This window comes from Dipodomys merriami, unplaced genomic scaffold (assembly GCF_024711535.1).
Source record: "Dipodomys merriami isolate MVZ:Mamm:240054 unplaced genomic scaffold, mDipMer1.0.p SCAF_45, whole genome shotgun sequence".
Taxonomy (NCBI): Eukaryota; Metazoa; Chordata; class Mammalia; order Rodentia; family Heteromyidae; genus Dipodomys; species Dipodomys merriami.
The window spans coordinates 8640595-8661481 of NW_027206013.1; the positions used below are offsets into that span (position 1 = coordinate 8640595).

Genomic DNA, 20887 nt, shown 5'->3' on the forward strand with positions numbered 1-20887 from the left:
TCACTCCTTGTTCATGAAACAAGGTCTTCTCAAAGTAGTGGTAAGCAAAAGTGGGGGTGTTCCAGGAATGGTTCAGATGACCGACTCACCTGGAGTCTCTGAGTTTATGAACATTCAGAGAGGACTTTCTTCCCTGTACCCCACGCCTTCTCTCCATCCCACATCTTGGTTGGGGTCTTTTATTCATCTCCCTTCGCAGTCCCAGAGTACTTGTTTCCTTAGCATTCTCAGCCTCATATGGATGGCTTGCCCAGGTCTGCTGTAGTTATGTCATCTGTGTCTGAGAACAACCTCCCAGGACTCCTCGTCACCCAGTTAATGAAAATTCCTACCATGGGGTTTCAGGCCCACCTCCAGCCGGGGCCTTCCAGTCCCCCCCCCCCCCCCCTCCAGTGTATCCTGTTTACTGAGTCGCAGCCAGCCAGCACGTGCCCCGAGGGGACCGCCCGGGAGATGCCATGCGGGAATTTAGTCATGGAGGCACACACAAGTTTGTTCTTGATGAGAACTGAAATTAGTAACCATGCTGCCTTGGAGAATGTTTCTGGTTCTTAGACACCATATTCAGAGAGACGAGTGTGTGGTGAGGTAGGGGAGGAATAGGAGCGTGTTTGTTACACATGAAGGTTAGAGTAATGTGAAAAGTGTGGATGTTTGCTGGGTATTTCTCCAGAATATGGAGAGAGGATCTGGAAAATGCCGCTGGAGTGCAAGCTAGATGTGCTGTCCTTGGTTATTTATATTACTCCTATATATATATTTTTTCTTATTCTGGGCCTGGTCGCTGTCCCTGAGCCTCTTTGTGCTCAAGGCTAGCGCTCTACCACTTGAGCCACAGTGCCACTTAGGGCTTTTTCTGTTTATGTGGTACTGAGGAATCGAACCCAGGGCTTCCAGCATGTTAGGCAAGCACTAAGCCACATTCCTGGCCCTGCTCCTATACTTTTTATAACAGAGATTTAGTCAAGAATGTCTAGGCTTAAAAGATTGTCACTAGTGAATAACAAAATAAACAACTAACTGCAGTTGAAGAGAAACGGGAATAAGTGAAACATGTAGAAATTTCCTATAAATGAAGACATGTGAATTGGGATGGGGTTGTTCTCCCCTTCTTCCCCCATATGCCCTCTCTCAAAGTCTCAAAGGAGTTGGGGGTCTGGAAGTTTCTATCTCAGAAAGTACCCATTGTTGTGAGATAAATTGGTAAATAGGGATGGTCTTGCTTTGATGAATTGTTGGTAGAAATAAGGAATCTGGAGATAAAATGCAGTGTTCAGATATAAAATACTGCACCATAATGTATTTTTAAATTCTTTAGTACTATATTATAGGTAAAATGGAGCTCTAAAGATAGTATTTTGGTGTGTTCAATAACAAGCTCTTACGTTTGCTCTATGCTAGAAGAGGTTATTATATTTATAACGTTCTAGGTAGTTTCCATTTGGGGGGATGGGGGTGGGTGTTTGGTTGGTTGGGTTTTTTTGTGCTAGTCCTAGGGCTTGAACTCAGGGCCTAGATGCTGTTCCTGAGCTTTTTTGTTCAAGGCTGGCATTCTGCCACTTGAACCACAGCTCCACTGCTGGCTTTTTGGTGGGTAATTGAAGATAAGAGTCTCACAGACTTTCCTGCCTGGGCTGACTTACAACCATGAACTTCAGATCTCAGCCTCATAAGTAGCTAGGATTGATTACAGGCATGAGCCACCGGCACCCTATGGGTAGTTTTCTCAATAAAAGTTTTTTTTTCCTTATTAATATTAAAGAATCCTTGAGTAGCTATAGAAGTTTTCTTTTCTTCCCTTCCCTGAGCTTCCCTTCCCTGAGCTTCTTTTGCTCAAGGCTAGCACTCTACCACTTGAGCCACTGCTGCCACCTCCCACCTTTTCTGCTTATGTGGTACTGAGGAATGGAACCCAGGACTTCATGCATGCTAAGCAAGCACTCTACCACTAAGCCACATTCCCAGCCCTGTGGAAGTTTCTTGAAGCATTCTTTCTTCAAAATCAAGATGCATGTTTCTTGAGACGTGCTGTGAAAGCAAGCTGCAAGGCATATAGAACAGGAGTGAACGGTACTGAAGATTACACAAGGACAGCCTGACCAGACAGTTTACAAAGAATATACTTGGTACCCTCCAGTTTCAATGAGATTTTCCTTGTTTCTTTACCATTCCCAAGAATTGCTGCACTGTCTCTTTGGGTCATGGTACAGTGAGGACACTTGGTACTAAAGATCGCTGCCATCCAAAGAATGGTATTACTTGTACAGGTAGAAAACACCTGTTTAGGTTCAAAGACCCTCTTCCAGAAAAGATATTCTTGTGTTTTTAGATTTGAGAGTCCTGCTAGGATGTCTTTGGATTTTAAAGTGTTAAGTGCAGGTATCTGACGTCTGTCCTTTTTTCTTTTTAGCCGTGTGGTTTTGCCATGTTCTGTTCAGGAGGTAAGTACTCTTCTCTGTCATTTTATATGTATAGTTTATTTTGATATGTTCATCTGAATTCATGTTTTCATACCATTCATAGAGTACCTTTACACAAGTGCTTTTTCCCCCTTTATTTTCTTTCTGTTTTGGGTGAGGTGTTGTGGATCAATGCAAGTATTGTACCTCCACACTCCATCTCAGCCCTTACTCACTTTTTCTTTTCTGCGTATATAATGAAGGGAGCCAAGGTTCCCTACCCGGTGGTCTGTTGTGAGTAGATGTCTTGTGCTGGAACAAGGCAGTGTCATTACTAGTGCAGGACTGCCCTCTTCCCGCAGCATGCACGTAGGCACTTTGCAGGTGAGGTGGCTCCTGCCTGGAGCATTTTAAGCAGCCATCCACTGTAACCCCAGCCCTTTCCTTTAACACGTGGCTATTGCGATCAGCCCATCCCCATTAGGATTGAAGCCTGCCCTGTGGGCAGCCCTTTGAGGTTTGTGTAGCTCTCCCTGCCACCCCATCCTACCTCTAAGACCTTTCGTTCCATTTTGAATGGGCACAAGGTTAGATAACCTGACCTTGTAGACTGTTGCTCTTGTGAGTGCATGTATTGTAGTTGTTGCTTGGGTCTGAAAACAATTCCAGACATGCTCTAATTTTAAGATTTAATTGCTCATTGTCTTTGATCTGCATTGATATAAGAACATAGCAGCTATGGAGAACTTCTGACCTGCAGTTGCTGCTACCTGTAGGACAGCCAGAAATGAAGATAAGAGCAAGAAAGAGGCCAAGACGTGTGTAACAAAGTACATTAACCCCTCTGGGCCTTTCTGAACTTGCACACAGTTCTTTCTTACTCATTTGTCTGGTCTCCCAGAGCTGACAGTAGATTAGAAGCAGTGAGTTGGAACTGGGACAAAACAAACTGATAACCAAGAGAAGTGACAGATGACGGAAAACAGAAAAAAAAGTGCAGGAAGCAGAGTAGCTGTCTGGCGCTGGTGCATGTAGATGTGAGCCCAGCTATAGGTTTTCGAGGCAAGCCAGATACCTCTGCTTTATTTGCACAATTGATAGTTTCAACTTACACGTGGAACTTGACTATTGAAACCTTAGGGTTTCAGCTGGCTGAATCACTTTGTTGAAATCTGTGAGTCTTGGTATTTGTCAGTCATCATAATCTTCCCAAGCTCAGAGGTAATGAGCACACCCCCTCTGTTGAAGTTACTCTTCACATAAGAACAAGAAAGCCAGCTACAAGGGATGGGTTCATTCATCTTTTTTTGGATCCAGTTGCTTCATGGTGGCTGTGTGGGTTTGGGTTACTATGTTCCCAGTCTGGACCACATGTACCTTCTGACTGGGAGACACTGTAATCCCACTTTAAAATTTTTAAAGATGGCCATGTGGAAAGGCCAACTTTTTAAAGGACTTCATCATTGTGGTGGTTTCATGGTGAACCAAAGCCAGCAGCCTTCTGGGAGTCTAAAGCCCCTGCGGATGCTTAATTTTGGACCGCTTAAGGCATCTGTTTGGGTTCGGCTGCTTAGGCCTTTCCAAATGAGTAAGATTGTGATTTAAAACTTAAGTGTGCCTATGTGCTAGCTCTAGCATCCTATCTGTAGGAGCTTTTTAGATAAGATTGCTTCTTGGTAGTACAATGGCCCTTTGCCTTTTCTCTCTAGTGAAATTGGTGGGTTCTTAGAAGAAGGTTTTTAGTGACTTTTCTTTGAAAGTAGCTTTCAAAAACCATTGTGTGCATGGGAAGGAAGAAGTTCAGTGATATTGGAAGGGGCTGAAGAGGTGCTCTGGCTTGGGCTAGGAGTAGACCTGTAGGAACTGTGCTTTTGCCCTCACTAGAATAACAGTAGAAAGGACTGTCTGCTATGTCCTACCTTTTATGGCAGTACTCATATAGTTGTAATTCTGTACAGTTTTTGTTTACTAGAGAACTTTGTTTAAAGGTCTGGTCCTAGTTAGCCAGTCCATGTTTCTGTTCAGCTGGACAACTATCAAATGGTCATGTTCTACACAAGTGGCAAGAAAAAATAAAAAGGACCCCAAAGTCCTGCTAAATATCAACAATCGTGGTTCTTTAGGTTTTTCAGGTTTTAACTGCACATTCTATTTGTCCTGTTTACTGCTGAGAACAGTGTTCGGTGCTTGCTCTAATGGACAGTGATGATGCGTTTGTGTAGTCAGATGAGACAGAGTGGTGAAAATGCTTCAGAGTACAGATTTATATTGTCCAAGAGTTGAACAATGCGACACATGATTTTCTTGAGGACTGGGAAGGTGGCTCAGTGGTAGACTGCTTGCCTAGCATGCATGAGGCCCTGGGTTCAATTCCTCAGGTCCACATAAGCAGAAAAGGCCGAAGTGTCTCTGTGGCTCAAGTGGTAGAGCGGTAGCCTTGAGCTGAAGAGCTAAGGGACAGTGACCAGGCCCGAGTTCAAGACCCATGACCGACAAAAAAATAAAAATACACAAATGTATGTTGTTCAAGGGTTGAACCATGTGATGCACAATTTTCTTGAGAAGTGGGTTGCATATAAAAGCAACAGTGTATTTAATATTCGTTGTTTTGAATAAGGAAAATCTTACACGGTGTATGTAGCTACTCAACGCTGTATATTTATCTTCTAAAATGTTCTGATTTGAGTCATGTTTTCCCTTAGAACACGTGCCAAGTGGTTTGGGCTCACTTTTTCATAGTGAGATTCTAGCTTAGGCAATTTCTTCAGATCCTGCTGGCTGACTAAAGTTCTGTGTCCCTTGTTGACTTCCAGTATCAGGTTGGACAGCTCTACTCGGTTGCAGAAGCTAGTAAGAATGAGACCGGTGGTGGAGAAGGAATAGAGGTCTTAAAGAATGAACCTTATGAGAAGGATGGAGAAAAGGGACAGTACACACACAAAATCTATCACCTAAAGAGGTAAGTGCACAGTACACGCTTCAATCACCATAATCCAGCTTGCTTATGAACCTCTGTGAGGACACATGTTTATTTCATTGTTGTTATGTGTTGCACCTCATTACTAGGAAGACCCTGCTCAACAATAATTACAAATGCATCTGTTTACAACACAAGATCCAATGCTGAGAATACTATAAAGTAAAAACTCAGTCCATCCAATGTCCAGTCACAGAAGTTTCCTGTACATATTCAAAGATGTGTGTACAAGCAGTCATATGGAGAGACTCAGCCCTCATATCTCTACTTCCTCCCCGTGGACGCATGCTGGATAGGGTTCTTCATGCATGCAAAACGACATCACAAACCTCCTTGTTTTCATTTCATTAACAACTGTGCGATTCTCTTCAATGAAAAGCTGAGAAAGCTTCCCTTGAGGGTTCAGTGGAGTTTACCATTTCCTAAATACCAGGTCCATCTACATACTTGAGGTGTTTAGTAGATTTTGTCTGTTGAAATGGTTTTTCTAAACCTAGTTGTACAGTCTTTCTGCCTTAGATATTTGTCCAGGAAAAAGTCAAAAAGGGTTGCGAGGAGGAGGGCCTGTCATGTTAAACTTAGATGTGATAACCAAATTGCCCTTGAAGACTTTGGTCATGTTCTTTTTTTTTTTTTTTTTTAACCGTAGTTCTCTTTAATTTTTGCTGCTTTCATAGGTAGAAAATACCCTTTTGTGTACATTTGTATTTTTCATTAGTGAAGTCTTAGTACTTACTGACCATTTGAATTTCTTTTGTGCCTTGGCTGTTCAAATGGGTCTTGTTCATTTTGTCTTGTCCAGGTTCTTCTGCACATTACCTACCTTTGGCAGTCTGCTCTCTTTGCCATAAATATTTTAAAGTAGAAAATGTATGCCAGGATTTATCCGGGAGCAGGAGACCAGTAATAGCTTTTAAGACTTCACATTGCCAGTAGCCCCCAGTTTACTATGAGTAATAGGAAATCTCTGCTCTGCTCTTTCTTTATTCTCTTCAGGTTAAAGTAAATTTCTGCTCTTAGTTTGTGGAGCCCCTCAGCATTGTGGGAGAGCTGAGGTGATCACCTTCTTTCATACTTTCTCAGTTGAATTCTACTGCTTATTTTAAACTGGAACAGAAATACATTCTTTTCTGTTAGAATACAAATTTTGGTATTATACGTGGCATAGTCTGTGTAATATTGATAGTATTGAGCTTATTTATGCTTATTAGCTTTCTCTAAAATTTTTTTACTGGCCCATTAATTGATATATAATTAGAATTTTATAATTGTAAAAAAAATTAGACTCTAGGGGTTCTAAAATGGTGTTTGAACTACCAATTTTCTCTTGGTCTATGATGTACTTTGTAGATCACTCCCCCATGAGTGAAAATTTGAAATAGATTCATGGTATCTTCTAATTGGAACCTAAAAGTTTGAAGACATATTATGTGGGGAAAGTTGGTTGCTAAATATACTATACTATATATCTACGCACAAAATAATGTGCTTTTTTTTTTTTTTTTTTTTTTTTTTTAGTAGAAAAAGGACCGTTAAGTACACACTTTTGTAACATCTGACTTAGGTAGCACTTGAGTAAAATGGTGGCTGTTCAGCTGAAGAGGTCTCTTGTCTGAAGGCTTTTCTGGGCATGAGCCTTAACGTTCCTCTCGGGCTCTTAGTGGATTAGATGAAAGACAGTCCTGACTCTAGCGTCCTGCCTAGAAAGAGCTGCAGTCTGCATCCCTTCTTGACCCCCACACAGTCTGAGAAACAGCAGTGTGTGCTGTACAAAGGGGACACGAGGGCACACACCCAAGGTGGCAGGGACCCGACTCCTCTGTCTTTAATTCCTCTTTCTTCAAAGTAGGTTACTTAAAGTGCCTGACCTCAAGACTCAAACCCCTAGGGCTCCCATGAGAAGGAATGGGCTGGGGGCAGGGAGGGCTGATTCTGGATGATCGTTGTGGTGTGGTCCCCTTCCCCCACCAAAAAACAATGGCAGTTATGGATGGAAGCACAGAGAGAGCTAGATGTGAAGGAAACAGGAGAGGAGAGGGCAGTCACAGGTGGTGTGGCACATAGTAGCCACTCAGCACAGCACTGGGGCAAGGGCAAGCAGGAGTCTGCACGCACATCTGTCACTGTCACACTGAAGGTACTTAGCCGAGGCTCACTTTATCAGAGCCCCGGAGACATTCAGCAGTGGGTGCTTATGCTTTCCCTCTGCTGTCAGAAGACTTTGACCCAGGGCATTTACAGCAGCACACTGTTCCTGGGAACCTGAGTCATGTCCTGAATCCATGGTTCACCTAAGCCTGGTGCATGAACCCCCTGCCACTTAGAACAGCTCTACAGACGTCACTAAGGCCACTAACACCTTGGTGATGCTTGAAATTCTGAGCTTTGCTGTACTCTGGGTAAGTGGGGCCCAGTTGTTTCTCATGTCAGCAAAACACTTTTTGGTAAGACTTATCCAAACTCTATCTCAACCATCAGATTGAGAAACAGTTTTGGCAAGGCATGGACAGAACTCGAGAGTCAGTGAGTCTTTGTGAAGACTGTTTCAAATGTCTGCTTTTGGCCCTGTTTCTTGTTTGGCAGCAGAGCTAGGAGGTCAGCCAGGCCGGCATTGTGTTTCTGGAGCCCTCCCTCTTAATCCATTTGCCAGTCAGGTTGAAATTTTGCCACTCCTGAAGTGAGTGAGCTCAGCTCACTGTAGGGAGTTTGCAGGGAGTCCTCTTGAGCCACACATCTGGCTTGCCCACATTGGATCTTCCTACCATCTTCCAAAGACTGTAACCAGGCACTCGGGGTTGTCTGCCTGACACGTGTTACACTTCCGTCCAGAGCACAACTCCTGGCCTCTCTCAGCCCGTCTTCAGTGGCCTCCAGAAGTCACCCGGGAACCTGCACTTCTCTTCAGAGAACCTGTCCTGGGCAGAGGCCTTCTTTGGCCGCCTCTTCCCTAAGCTCTTTGCTTGCTCCTCCACAGTTTTGACAGTGATCACATATCTGCACGTACTTGTGCTTACACCCCGTTTTCCCCAGAAGCTGTGTGTTTCCTTACATGCTCAGTGGTGAGTGAAAAAGGGAAATTACTGGACAGTTTTGAAACTGTACAGAAAACATGGTAGTCTTTGCTGAGGTGGTTCTGAGAAAAGCTGGGCGTGCTCTTGAGACCTCCCTCCGTGAGCCCGCAGGCCAGCCCTGTGCTAGCTAGCGTACCTTCCTCCTTCTCATGGAAAATCAGCCTTATTTCTTTTCACTTCCAGTCAGCTTGTGCCTTCACCATCTCCAGTCTTTCTGGATGAGGGAGAGTTTGTAAAGCTTTCCCCTGGTTTTTCAAAGGTTAAAACAGCTGGGTATTTGCAGGAAAGGCATTTTAAAATTTCATGTGATTCAAGGCAAGAGATCGTTTTTTTTGTGAGCAAGAAGAGTTGTTTGCAGAAACTCATGTTTAAAAAATGAGAAGTTTAAATCACCTGAAAATGAGGAGGGGTTATATAGATTCATATTCACAGAGCGACTTAGAGGAAAGAAGTTACTAAATAACCAGCCAAATATAGTAGTTCATTCTCGACTCAAGAATTGGCTATCATAGAATCAACATGCCATATTTTGTTGCTATTGTTGAGATGTAATTCAGTCTTAAGTTGTACACAATTCTGAGTTTCGAATTAAAAGTCTTAATCAGCTGTGGTAGCTGTGGTGGCTCAAGCTTGTAATTTTAGCTATTTGGGGTAAATTAAGGATTAAGTTTCAAGGTCAGCCCAGGCAAAAAAGTTAAGGAGATCCCACCTCAACAAATAGCTGAGCACAGTGATGCATGCCTGTTACTCAAGCTGTATAGGAGGCTGCGGTTGGGAGGATCGTGGGGTCCTGGCCCAGGTCTGTGATCCACGCAGCTACAGGAATCCTGAAGTTGTAGTACTGGGACTGAAGGTATGGCTCATCAGTAGAGCAACGGTTCAAACCCTAGTACTACCAGGAGGGAGAGATTCATTGCTGTATCTATGGCAAATTAATTTGGTCTTCAGATTCTCTCTGGACATTTCAACAGTTTTGTTCATTGTATTTAAAGGTGGATATGTAAAATTTCCAAGGGAAACCATGCAGTTGGAAATGTTCCATAGACTGCAGTGTGGGTCATGGTAAAGCACTTGCCAGAATGTGCCAACACCCTGGGTTCCATCTCCAGCTCTTCTGCAAAGCAAGTCTGATGAAATAATCTGCTGAGCACCCATTGCTCACATCTGTAATTCTAGCAGTCAGGAGGCTGAGAGCTAAGTATCATGATTTGAAGCCAGCCCAGGCAGGAAAGTCCATGAAACTTACCTCTAGTTAACCACCAAAAAGCTTGAAGTAGAGCTGTGGCTCAAGTGGTAGAGTGCTAGCCTTGAGCAAACAAAAATCTCAGAGACAGTGCCCAGGCCCTGGGTTTAAGTCCCAGGACTAGAACCAAAAAAAAAAAGGGAATGTCTCCAGATCAGAAGTCGAGTCATGTGTCTTATTAAGCCTTGGATACCCTTTAATTTCCTCTTCTGGCTTGACAACATTGCCTTGCCTGGAAAACACACAGACCCACTGCCGTTGATGGGTTAAGGTAACATATATTGTCTCCTCCTGTGCTGGAACTTTATCCTGAGGGTTGGCATGCAGGGGCTGATGGTCATTCTGGGTTTGAACTTCAGCTAGGCCATTTGAGCCATGCCCTGAGACCTCTCCCCCCCCCCCCCCCATGTTTTTGTTTTTTGTTTTTTGCCAGTTCTGGAGCTCAGGTCCTGGGTGCTGTCCCTGAGCCTCTTTATGTTCAAGGCTTATGCTCTACCACTTGGAGCCGTAGCACCACTTCTGGCTTTTTTGGGGTAGTTTATCGGATATAAGAATCTCACAGGATTATCTTGCCCATGTAATTGTAACCCCTCTGTATGGTATTTTCACAATTAAAAAAAAAAAAAGAATCTCACAGGGACTTTTCTGCCTAGACTGGCTTCGAACTGCAATCCTCAGATCTCAGCCTCCTGAATAGCTAGGATTACCAGCTCTGAGCCCTTCTTTGCTCTTAGTTATTTTTCAGTATTTACTCAGGGGCCAGCTTCTGACCTCTGTTCTCCTCCCTATGCCTCCTGCTTGGGTCCCTGGGTTTGCAGGCTTGCCACCTTACCCATCAGGCTGGCTTAGGATCACAGTCCTCCCAATGTCCACTTCCCCTAGAGCTAGGACTAATGATGAGAGGACACCATATAGGAACCGCTGAGGAGGAACAGGGGGAGGAATGGCCTTTGCCTATGATTGTTCTGAAAGGCCTCGCTCCATGTTGTAAATTTATTGAGTACATGGCCCTTTTCTGGGACCTCCCAAGCTTCCCAGAGTAGCACTTTTGCAGTTTGCACAAACTTGTAAGTGGTTATATGATGGAAATGGAAAGGTGTGAGTCCTGCTGTCTGCATGCATCCGCCATGTTAGCACTGCTGCTGCTGACTGTTGCTCTCCCGTATAGTAGTGTTTAAACTCAGCTAGTTTTGCTTACTCCATTTATACCTTCAAGCCATTGCCTCAACTCATTGAAAAGAGATGTATCCATGTGCCCATGTTAAATGGAAAAAAAGAGCTCAGAGATAGGGACTTGATTAAGTAAGTCAGAGCCACAAGATGAATTGTATCCAGGCGAGCAAATTGTAGACCATTTTATGAAGATGACAGAATCCACGAACCACTGGCAGGTTTGCCACATGCAGTTCAGCCAGTGTCTTCAGCTTGTCTCACACGTGTTTTGTATTATACCTTGCTTGATCCTCGCCTGAATTTAAAGGTCTGTTGATTCTAGTTCTTAACAATATTTGAAGGCTTTTGTGCTAGATGTTACTATTCATATTTGGCTTCATATTTTGAAGTTTGTGAATCATCCCACAATTGGATAAGAATAAAGGACCAAAGAATGTGCTCTCCTGCTCTAGGCATCCTCTTCGTGCCCCCGGAACCTCCCTTGCTGTTTTTCTGTGATGTCATGAAGCCCCCAAACTATATCCCCATTCTCCTGTCCCCTGAGCTCCCTGCCATCCACCTTGCGTGGCCTCCTGGATCACCAGAACAGTAACTCCAGGCTGACTGACCTTACTAGAGGGGCAGACCGCCTCCTGGGTCTCAGGTTTTCTTAGTTTGTTCTTTGTCTTAGTTGAAGAAAGTAAATTGCACTTGACAGTTCTCAGAGTAGCAGCGATGGCACACAAGAAATACTTTGCTTGAAGTTGGAAGCTGTCCGTCTTGCCATGTTATCACTTAGCTGCTGCATGCCGTCTATCCTGCCTCAGTTGCTGGAAAAGGCCCATGAAAGAGCCAAAGAACCCTGCCTGTTGAGAGTAACTACCTTTATGAGCGCATACTGGGCCGTGTGCAAAACACATGATGGGCACAGCTGATTGAGTCTTCCCAGCAGCCAGGAGTTCAGAAAGTCAGGTGATCCGCTGCTCTGAGGGCTTCTAAGTGGCCAGGTTGGGGTTTGGGGATGGCGGGAGGGGAAACCCAGTGCCACGATGAAGCCACCTTCTTTATAGTAGCCTCCACTTGGCACAAATGGCTGCTCATTTGTTCTTGAAGACCTGTGAGATTGAATTTTCTGTTTGTTGACGGGTGGTCTCTAGAATGCACTCACGGTGTCCTTTCTCTGCCTGTCAGGTCGGTCTGTGAGTTAGGACTTCCGCACAGGCCATTGGGCTTTCATGTGTGTTATAACACTGTGTGTTGCATGTCATCCTCTCAAACTGCTTCACCTTGACACAGGCCTTTCAGTCTGTCCTACACACTTGTATTTCATGACATATTTAAAATGCTCTTTTATTGTTGGCTTTTACCCATTGTGAAGCCTTCCAGTGTGTCTGTGAGAGAACTTCCCAGCTGTGTTTTACTTTTTTTTTTCTTGCTGGTCCTGGAGCTTGAACTCAGGGTCTGCACACTGTCATTGAGCCTCTTTGTGCTCGGGAAGTGCTCTACCACTTGAGCCACAGCACCACTTCCAGCTTTTTCTGAGTAGTTTTTGGAGATTGGAATCTCAGGAATTTTTCTGCCTCAGCTGGCTTCAACAGTGATCCTCAGATCTCAACTTCCTGAGTAGGTAGGATTATAGGGATGGGCCGCCTGGACCCAGCTTCCTGACTGTGTTGATGTGCAAGTTGGGCAGCTGCAGTTAACACTTAGATTTCCCAGCAGGAGAATAAATCTAAAGCCTATAGGAAAGTATTGCTTGCATTTCAAGACAGCCATTTTTATGGTTAAGCTTGCATACTCATTCTGTTACCTTGTCATTTTTCCACCTGATTACTTTGAGATGGGAATAATCTTAAGAGTCTTGAATGCTAGTGTATCAGTCCTTGATTACAGTAGTCTTTGAATGTGGTCATAGTGGATCATAGTTGATAGTGCCATTGCAGTTTAAAGTGTGTCTGTCTGATCTGTCTCCTTGCAGCAAAGTTCCAGCATTCGTGAGGATGATTGCTCCTGAAGGCTCTTTGGTGTTCCACGAGAAAGCCTGGAATGCATATCCCTACTGTAGAACAAGTAAGTCTGTCCCCCTATGAGGGCCAGGGGACAGAGCCCAAGTGCCAGGGCCTCCGATGGGTGCTCATCTGCCCCTGCCAGGGTGACAGCAGCCTTGTCCGAGCTGTGTGGGTGGGTTCACTCCCAGGTGGCGGGCAGGCCTTGTTGGCTGCCTGCTCCAGGGAAGCGTAGGAAGGACATGGGGTAAATGATGCACCTTCAGAAATGCCTTCTGGTGAATTTGCAGTATTTATAATGTTTCCTGATAGAGATAGGATAGGACCTAGGGGTGACTTCCAGTGATTTGCCAAACTCACTTAGGAAGATTTTGTAACATTCGTACTAGCATTATTCTAAAGCTAGATGACTGTCCACACTTTATTTGGACTCTACAATTAATAGAAACTGTATTGAAGACGTAAGCTACTAAATGTTGTGACATAAAATATTGGGAGAGATTGTTTTGACTCCAACTAATCGGAGTTTTTTCTGTTTTATTGCTCGCCTCTGCATTCTGCCTCAGTTGTAACGGTGAGTAAAACCCTTTTTCAATCCTCTTCATCTCCAAACTTTATATAGTAACCATTTCCAACAACTGCTTGCTTTTTCACTGAAAATCACATCTCTGCATGACTCCTCCCTGCTCCCTCCACCTGGCCACTGCCACTGTGTTCCCTGGGGCTTAATAAGGGCTGCCTTACCTCGATTATCTGACCCTTGTTTTTGTCTTTTGCTTTTTGCTCCTTCCCTCAGATGTCAAATTTGGCTCCCCAAGCCTTGTGGCTTTCTTCTTAGCCCCAGATACTGCATGACAAGTAGGCCTGCTGAGATTCCTTCACAGCATGTGTGCCTGGCCAGGCAGTGGGAATGGGGGGGGGGACTGTCATTGGGGGAGGCAGAATGCTTGTGCTGGGATAGGCCCCTGCCCGTGCAGACTCCGGAAGGGTCACCGTCCTTGTCCTCTTGTGTTTCCTGCAGAATGAATATATGAAAGATGATTTCTACATTAAAATTGAAACATGGCATAAACCAGACTTGGGAACATTAGAAAATGTAAGTTTCACACTGGGCACTTTTAGTGCAGACGCTTCTGGGAACAGGTGTCTGAAATGTGCTCCACCTGATCCTTAGCAGTACCATCACCGGGCAGGCTGTCTGTCTGTGGTGCCGTGAGCCAGGCAGGCATCTGGATACAGAGAGGCTTGCCCTGCCCTGCCTGTGCCTGGCCTGGCCTGGCCTTCACCTTTGTGTGGACATGGGTGCGGTTACTGTTTGGATCTGAAGCAGGTAGCGTGTAGCACTAAGTCTTAGGTAGTTTTCAAAGCTGCTCTTCATCACAGAGCGGCTTCATTTTCATTTCCCCTCCACCAGCTGGTGTGAGGGTTGAGGGAGGTGCTTTGACTAATGTGCAGCTCCTGACACACACGCTAAGTGTGTTGTATATCCCTAAAGCAAGCTTGAAAAGCATCAGCTCTCAGACTCAAGGCTATCCCTGAGGCTATTGGGGCTCCTGGGGAGGGGAGGTAGGTGATGATGGCATGTGATGTTGCTCTTGGCCCAGTGCTCCTAAGAAATGGGGTGCTGGGGCCCAGTAATGGTTCCTGGTTTTAGAACTCGGTTCCACTGGGCAACAATACACTGTTACAGGACTCAGTTAATGGCCATGGCACTTGCCAGAACTTCAAGATTTAAGTAGTGGTACTAGATTTTTCTTTCCAATAATCTTTTGACATTTCCTGTTGTTTTTTTCATGGTCATGCTCTCAAATGTAATCTAAAAGCCATGATTGGGTATGTTTGAATTAGGGTCTAAGTGAATGTGCCATTCCCAGCTTTCAAGTGGGCCTCACTGTGGGCAGTTGTTAAGCAGCTCTTAATTGCTCTGTGGTGCTGCAAAAAGAGACAGTGAGATACCATGCCGTGGAAGAGTTAATCTTGGTGAAGATGAATAGCTGTCAGATAAGGAAGCTCTGGGTTTAGACCAGACCATGTGTCTGTCTGAAGTCCAGTTAATATTGGTCCCTAACTGTTAGCACACTACTGCTAGACTAGGAACTTGTGGCTGAGTATCATAGGCTACACAAAAGTTGGGTACATCCCTAAGGACTACAGAGGTGACATTTACATAAAGCTTTCTGCTTGCCAGTGTCCTTGCTCATGCCCCTTCCACCCCCTCCCCCTTTATTTGGAGGCCCTATGAAGAGTCATTCAAGATTTTTAGATCCCTCGTGGTTTTAGACTTAATGAGTTGCTTGAACTTAGTGAAACACTAGTTTGCATTTTTTTGTTCTTCATAATATACATGGTAGGGGCTGGGAAGGTGGCTCAGTGGTAGAGCACTTGCCTTGCATGCCTGAGGCACCACATAAGCAAAAAGAAAAAAGCCGGAAGTGGTGCTGTGGCTCAAGTGGTAGAGTGCTAGTCTTGAGCTGAAGAGCTGAGGGACAGCGCCCAGGCCCAGAGATCAGGCCCCATGACCGGACCCAAATAATAATAATAATATACATGGTAAATGATGCAGGGTAAATATTATATATGTAAATATAATCATTTCTACCTAAAGTTGGTTTTATTTCTATTTGTCATTTACAGGTTCATGGTCTAGATCCAAACACGTGGAAAACGGTTGAAATTGTCCACATAGATATTGCAGATCGAAGTCAAGTAGAAGCAGCAGTAAGTACTACTTGATGGCACTGATTTAATACATTACTCTTTACATCAGTTACAGCCTCTGCTTCTGCTCTGAGATGAGCCCGGAGCTTAGATTTGGTCTACAAGTCCAAGAGTTAAGAAAATGATTTGTGTTTTGTGCATATTTCGCCCTTGTACAAAAGATCCCTGTAAGAATTTGTAAAAGTAAGCTGGGTGTGTTCTCCTAGCTACTGGGGAAGCTGAGAATGGAGGGGATTGGTGTTGAAGTTCACAAGGCCCCATTTCAGCCAATAAAAAGCTGGGCATAGTGGTTCATGCCTGTCATCCCAGCTTACACAGGAGATGTAAACAGGAAAATTGTGGTCCAGACAAAAGCCAAGACCCTAGTCAAAAACCAAGAAAGGGCCAGAGGCATGACTCAAGTAGTACTTTACTAGTGATGAGGGCAAGGCCCTGAGTTCAGACTCTAGAACCACCAAAAAAGAAAGTATTTATTTCCTTTGAAAAGCCCAATGTTGTTTATGAAAGTATTCTCCTTAGAGCTGCTGTAAGTAATGTGAGTTCTCCTTAGTTTCAACTGTGACTTTAAAAAGCAAAAATGTAACATTTAGAAATATTCACTAACATGGCCAAATTTAAATTATTGTAATTTAACATCTGCTTGGCTTTCCGGTTTCATTTTTATTAAAGGTACGTGTTTGTACTTCAGGCTTTCAGCTTAAAACTGCATGTAAAGACTCCCCAAGGCCAGCGTACACCAGCGTACGTCACCTGCTACTTTGCCTTTGCAGGCTGTGGCCGTGGGCCTTCCCCATGCTAAGACAACCGGGGATCCGCTTTCTGCTAATGGGGGGAGCCAGAGCTCTGGAGAGTGACAGCTCTTGTTTGTCAAGCACAATGTGTGCAGTCAGCATCTCTTTCGTTTCTATTTTTAGTGAGTATTCTCTGAACTTGAGCAGCATTGTTTGCTGAAGCAAACACGAAATGTCCACTTTGCTGTGCACACAGGAGGGGTCTCTAGATTTTTCTCTGAAGTCACCAAGGTTTGCTGCCAGCAGTGACCTTCCCCAGGCCTGGCCCTATTCTTCTTTCAAGTATAGACACTGGGAGGGAGGACTGTTTTGTTGCAGGGGAGAATAGGGAGATATTTTGTTATCCTTAGTAGGTTGTTCAAATGCTGCTGGCCTTGTTTTCCCCACCCCCTCCCCCCCTTAAGTGGTGGGGCTTGAAATCTGGGTCTGGGTGCAGTCTTGTCAGCTCTTCAGCTCAAGGCTGGTGCTCTACCACTTGAGCCACAGCACCACTTCTGATTTTCTGGTGATTTATCGGAGATAAAGTCTCATGGACTTTCCTGCCTAGGCTGGCTTTGAACCACAATCCTCAGATCTTAGCCTCCTGAGTAGCTAGGATTATAGGCATGAGCCACCAGCACCTGGCTCTGGCCTTGTTCTTTTCTTTCGGACTTGTGCAAATGGAAGATGGTGATGGAGAGAGAAGCCTGGGGGTGCGTATGGAGTCAGCTGCTGGAGTAGCTGGTGTGTGGACCACAGGGAGAGCCGTGATCAGCAGTGGGCGCAGGGGATTGGTTGCTCCTGAACAACATTCAAATGTTGTCAGAAATGCCTGCGTGCCACCAATCAAAATGGTCTTCTCCCAACTCCCACCATACAGGCGCCTCTGCTTTCCTGGGGCCTAAACAGTGTGAAGCCGATACTGTTAGAGCCCCGGAGGCCTGCATCCTGGTTCCTTACCTGGGCTGCATGGGAGGACTTGAGATGGGGTCCTGGTGGGCGGGCACCGTGCAGGTGCAGTCTGCGGGGAGGGAGCTTAGTGATGGTTCTGTGAGGCACCAGGTACTTGGCGGGTACCAAGCAAGAGAGGCCGGATTGGACCTGGGCATTTTGACCCAGTGATGGAGCTGAGAACACAGTCTGCAATGCCATTGGGTTCAGGTGAGATTTGAGCCTCCACTCATCTGTCCACCTGCTGGGCATATTCATGTTGGACAGGTTAAGCGACCTCTCAGTGCCCGTGTTGCCTTGCATAAAATAAGGCTGGCTGTTTTGGCTGCGGTGTGCATACTACAGCTGTGTGAACCAGTGGTCTGCCCATCCCTCACAGCTCCTGTTCCCATTTAAAAGTTTCACTTTAAAGAAATGCAGACTTGTGGTAAAGTGATTCAAATTTACAGTAGCATTTCCTTATTATGACAATTTATAGCATAAAACTTAGCATTCCAAAGCTATATAATTCAGTGGCACTGGGTATCTGGATATCCAATGTGGTAGAACTGTCACTGCTGCCTAAAACCATGCTTTGTCCACAAGTAGTCACTCCAACCTTTGGCACACACCAATCTGGATAATGTCTAGAGGGCTTTGTTCATCCCAGCCTTCACATCAGCTCTAGCTAACATCACACGGCAAATGCCCTGGTAGAACAATGCTGCCCACTCCTGCTAAAGTCAGGACTTGCCTGGGCTCTTACACTGGGTGGCTGCTTTCAGGTCGGTCGTACTGTATGTAGTGTGTGCATCAGTGTTTGCCCCTTGGTGGCATTCAGCTGTTCCCCCCTCCTGGCTGTGGCAAATGGTGCTGCTGCGAAGCTGGCGCTGCAGACCTTTCTGTATATGCGCTTCTCAGCCATGATGAAATAACAGCCCATAGCATATAGGGCCAGCAGGCCTGACTACAGAGAAGAAAATGTGGGAAGCATGTTTCTCTACTACAGAAGATGGAAGGGAACTGTGTGATGGCAGCTGCCTGGGTTTTGAGTGGTTAATTGGAGATAAGAGTCTCGTGGGGAACTTTCATGCCTAGGACAGCTTTGAACCGCAATGCTCAGATCTCAGCCTCCTGAGTAGCTAGGATGACAGGTGTGAGCCACCAACGCCCGGCCTGTGTCAATTCTGAAACCTCTGCTAGGGGCAGAGCTTCAAGCTTCGGTGGATGTGTGAGGGGCCTGGAGTGAGTGGCAGGAGAAGGCTTTGGGTGCCAGCCCCATCGGGGTGATAGTGAGACTCCTGTGCCTTCTACCAGGCAGAACTTTCGTGGCCTCCCCTGGGTCATCAGGGAAGGGTGGGTAAAGTTGGGGCTGAGGCATCCCACCATCCCCCTCTGCTGTCTGACATTAGTCAGGCCCTAATGAGTTTGAACACACAGTTCAATAGCTACAGAAAGTTTGTTTCCGTGCCAGCCTCCTGTTCCATGAGGAAGGTGAAGCCCCGGTAACCTGCCAGGTGAGGGGCACTAGTGGACATTCTGGCCCTTGGTCCAGGGCTCTATTTCCGAGCCACAGTCCTGCTTCATTGCCCACTGGGCCAGCTGCTGCCACTTAGGCGTTCTCTTCCTCTCATGCTAGAGAACCCAACCATACCCCGAGGCTGCCCACCCAGAGGGGGAGGGACTGGCCAGTGTGAGCAAGAGTGTACCCTGAAATGACCGGCGTGATGCCAGTTTGGTCAGACCTGGCTGCCCAGGGATGGGGGAGGGGACATTCACACCTGGCCGTGAGTACTAGAATTTCCAAGTGCATGTCCATCGACCTAGCAAACAAAACCTTACTTCGAAGAATCGACTGTCCTCCCACTTTCCACACAGAGCTGAAGTGGAAGTGTTCTCCATCTGTCACTGAATGGTTTGGAGCACCAGGGTCTTCATGAGTGCTGGAGGTTAGTGCAGTGGTCCAGAGAGAGTGGCTCTCTTTGTTCCAAAAGAAACTTGTCAGAATTTTTTTTTTTTTTTTTTCTGTTGGATACAGGGCTCAAACTCTGGGCCTTGGCACTGTCCTCGAGCTCTACCACTAGAGTGCTAGCGCTCTACCACTTGAGCTACAGCACCACTTCCAGTTTTCTGGTGGCTCATGGGAGATAAGAGTCTTAGGGACTTTCCTGCCAGGGCTGGCTTTTGAACCGCGATCTTCAGAGCTCAGCCTCCTGAGTAGCTAGGATGACAGGTGTGAGCCACCGGCGTCCCACTTTCTCAGAATATTTTAAAAGAAGAGAACAAGTGTATGCCCGTCTGCTGGCTTATACACAGGTCTAGAAGAGTGTAAGGCGCTGCTGGTGGCAGTGATTTCTTTCTCAAGCAGAGAGCAGTGGCTGCACTGAGGTCTGAGCTGTCCTCTCCACTGGGTCTGTTTTCTGTTACTGTCTTACAAATTGCAGTGGATGGCCTGGCCGGCCCAGGGAATGAATGTCCGTGGCCTTCACATTGTCTGCTGGCTGGAAGCGAGTCAGAGGTTCCATTAGCACTTGGGGGTGGGGGTGGAAGAGATATTATACAAGAGTAACTCTGGGACAGGGAGGCCAGTCAGACTTAGGGCCGAAAACTTGTTTCTGAAAAGTGTTGGAGTGGCTTTAGAATTGAGTGCTTGGAAACTAAGAAGCCGGTGAGGGATGGGGTGCAGTACCTAGCGGGTTGGTTCTCCGGTTTGTCCTAGAGGGTCCACCTGGTCAGGGGCAGGCAGTGCTTGTGGAGATGTGGATTGATGGGAAGGGCAAACAAAGGACCTGATCCTGCCTCAGTGGGAGATGTCAGTCTCCTGCAGCGGTGTCTCCTTGGCCCCATGTCCAGGCCTGTTGAAGGAGACTGTGTCTGGGCTCCACCACACCTAGCAATAGGAGGTGATGATGAGACTGACTGCAGTGTCTGTCCCCTCATCTGCTCCCTGTCTGGCGGCCTCAGCCCTAGGGAACACCAGAAACTCGCTTGGTGACCGGCATGTCTTATGTAGCTTAGTAGTGCACAGCTTGGGACCTGCCTCTTTGTCCCTCAGATGAAGATGTCAGAATTGGGGAGCTCTTCTGAACTAGTGCAGACTGGCCTTGGGCCTCCTGGAGGGGGGGTCCCACTAACTCAGTGATTTGCTTTGCCCCCATTCTGTTTGTGTTGAACTGCTCTTGGGGTATTTTGAGTGAGTTGTGTTAAACTTTTTTTAAAACCACAACTTTAAGTGATGGAGTTTCTTTCAGTATCACATGCTTATAGGAAATGAAACCTTTGAATTAGTAAATGTGAAAGGAGGAGGCTCCCAGCCCCTCCCTTCAGTATTTGTAAACCAAGAATTGGTGACATTTATCTCATCACCCCACCTGCTGGGAGTTCTCTATCACTGCAGGCTGTTTTGTTCAGACACAGCCCAAACATTAATTCACAGTGACTGTGTCAGTTACTTTCCGGATTTAGCAGCCAGGCTGTCCAGTGGCTCATATGTTATGCTTCTGGTTGACTCGCTAGTTTGGAGTCAGTCTTACAAGTTTCAGCATGTGTAGAAGAGATGGGATTTGACCCCCAGGTATAACAGAATACTTGGCGGGTTGCTTTGAAATGTCGCGTATAATC

The 20887-nt window shown here is 45.8% G+C and overlaps 1 protein-coding gene across 2 annotated transcripts in view; it reads left to right on the forward strand.

The window, feature by feature from the left end:
• Positions 1-20887, forward strand: part of Pitpnb (phosphatidylinositol transfer protein beta) — a 54861-nt gene that overhangs the window by 3635 nt on the left and 30339 nt on the right. For both annotated transcript variants that reach the window (XM_069994616.1, XM_069994617.1), the window contains exons 2-7: positions 2411-2441; positions 5213-5358; positions 12821-12912; positions 13415-13422; positions 13870-13944; positions 15483-15566. In XM_069994616.1, coding sequence (XP_069850717.1) covers positions 2411-2441; positions 5213-5358; positions 12821-12912; positions 13415-13422; positions 13870-13944; positions 15483-15566 — 436 coding nt within the window. The remainder of the gene's footprint in view (positions 1-2410; positions 2442-5212; positions 5359-12820; positions 12913-13414; positions 13423-13869; positions 13945-15482; positions 15567-20887) is intronic.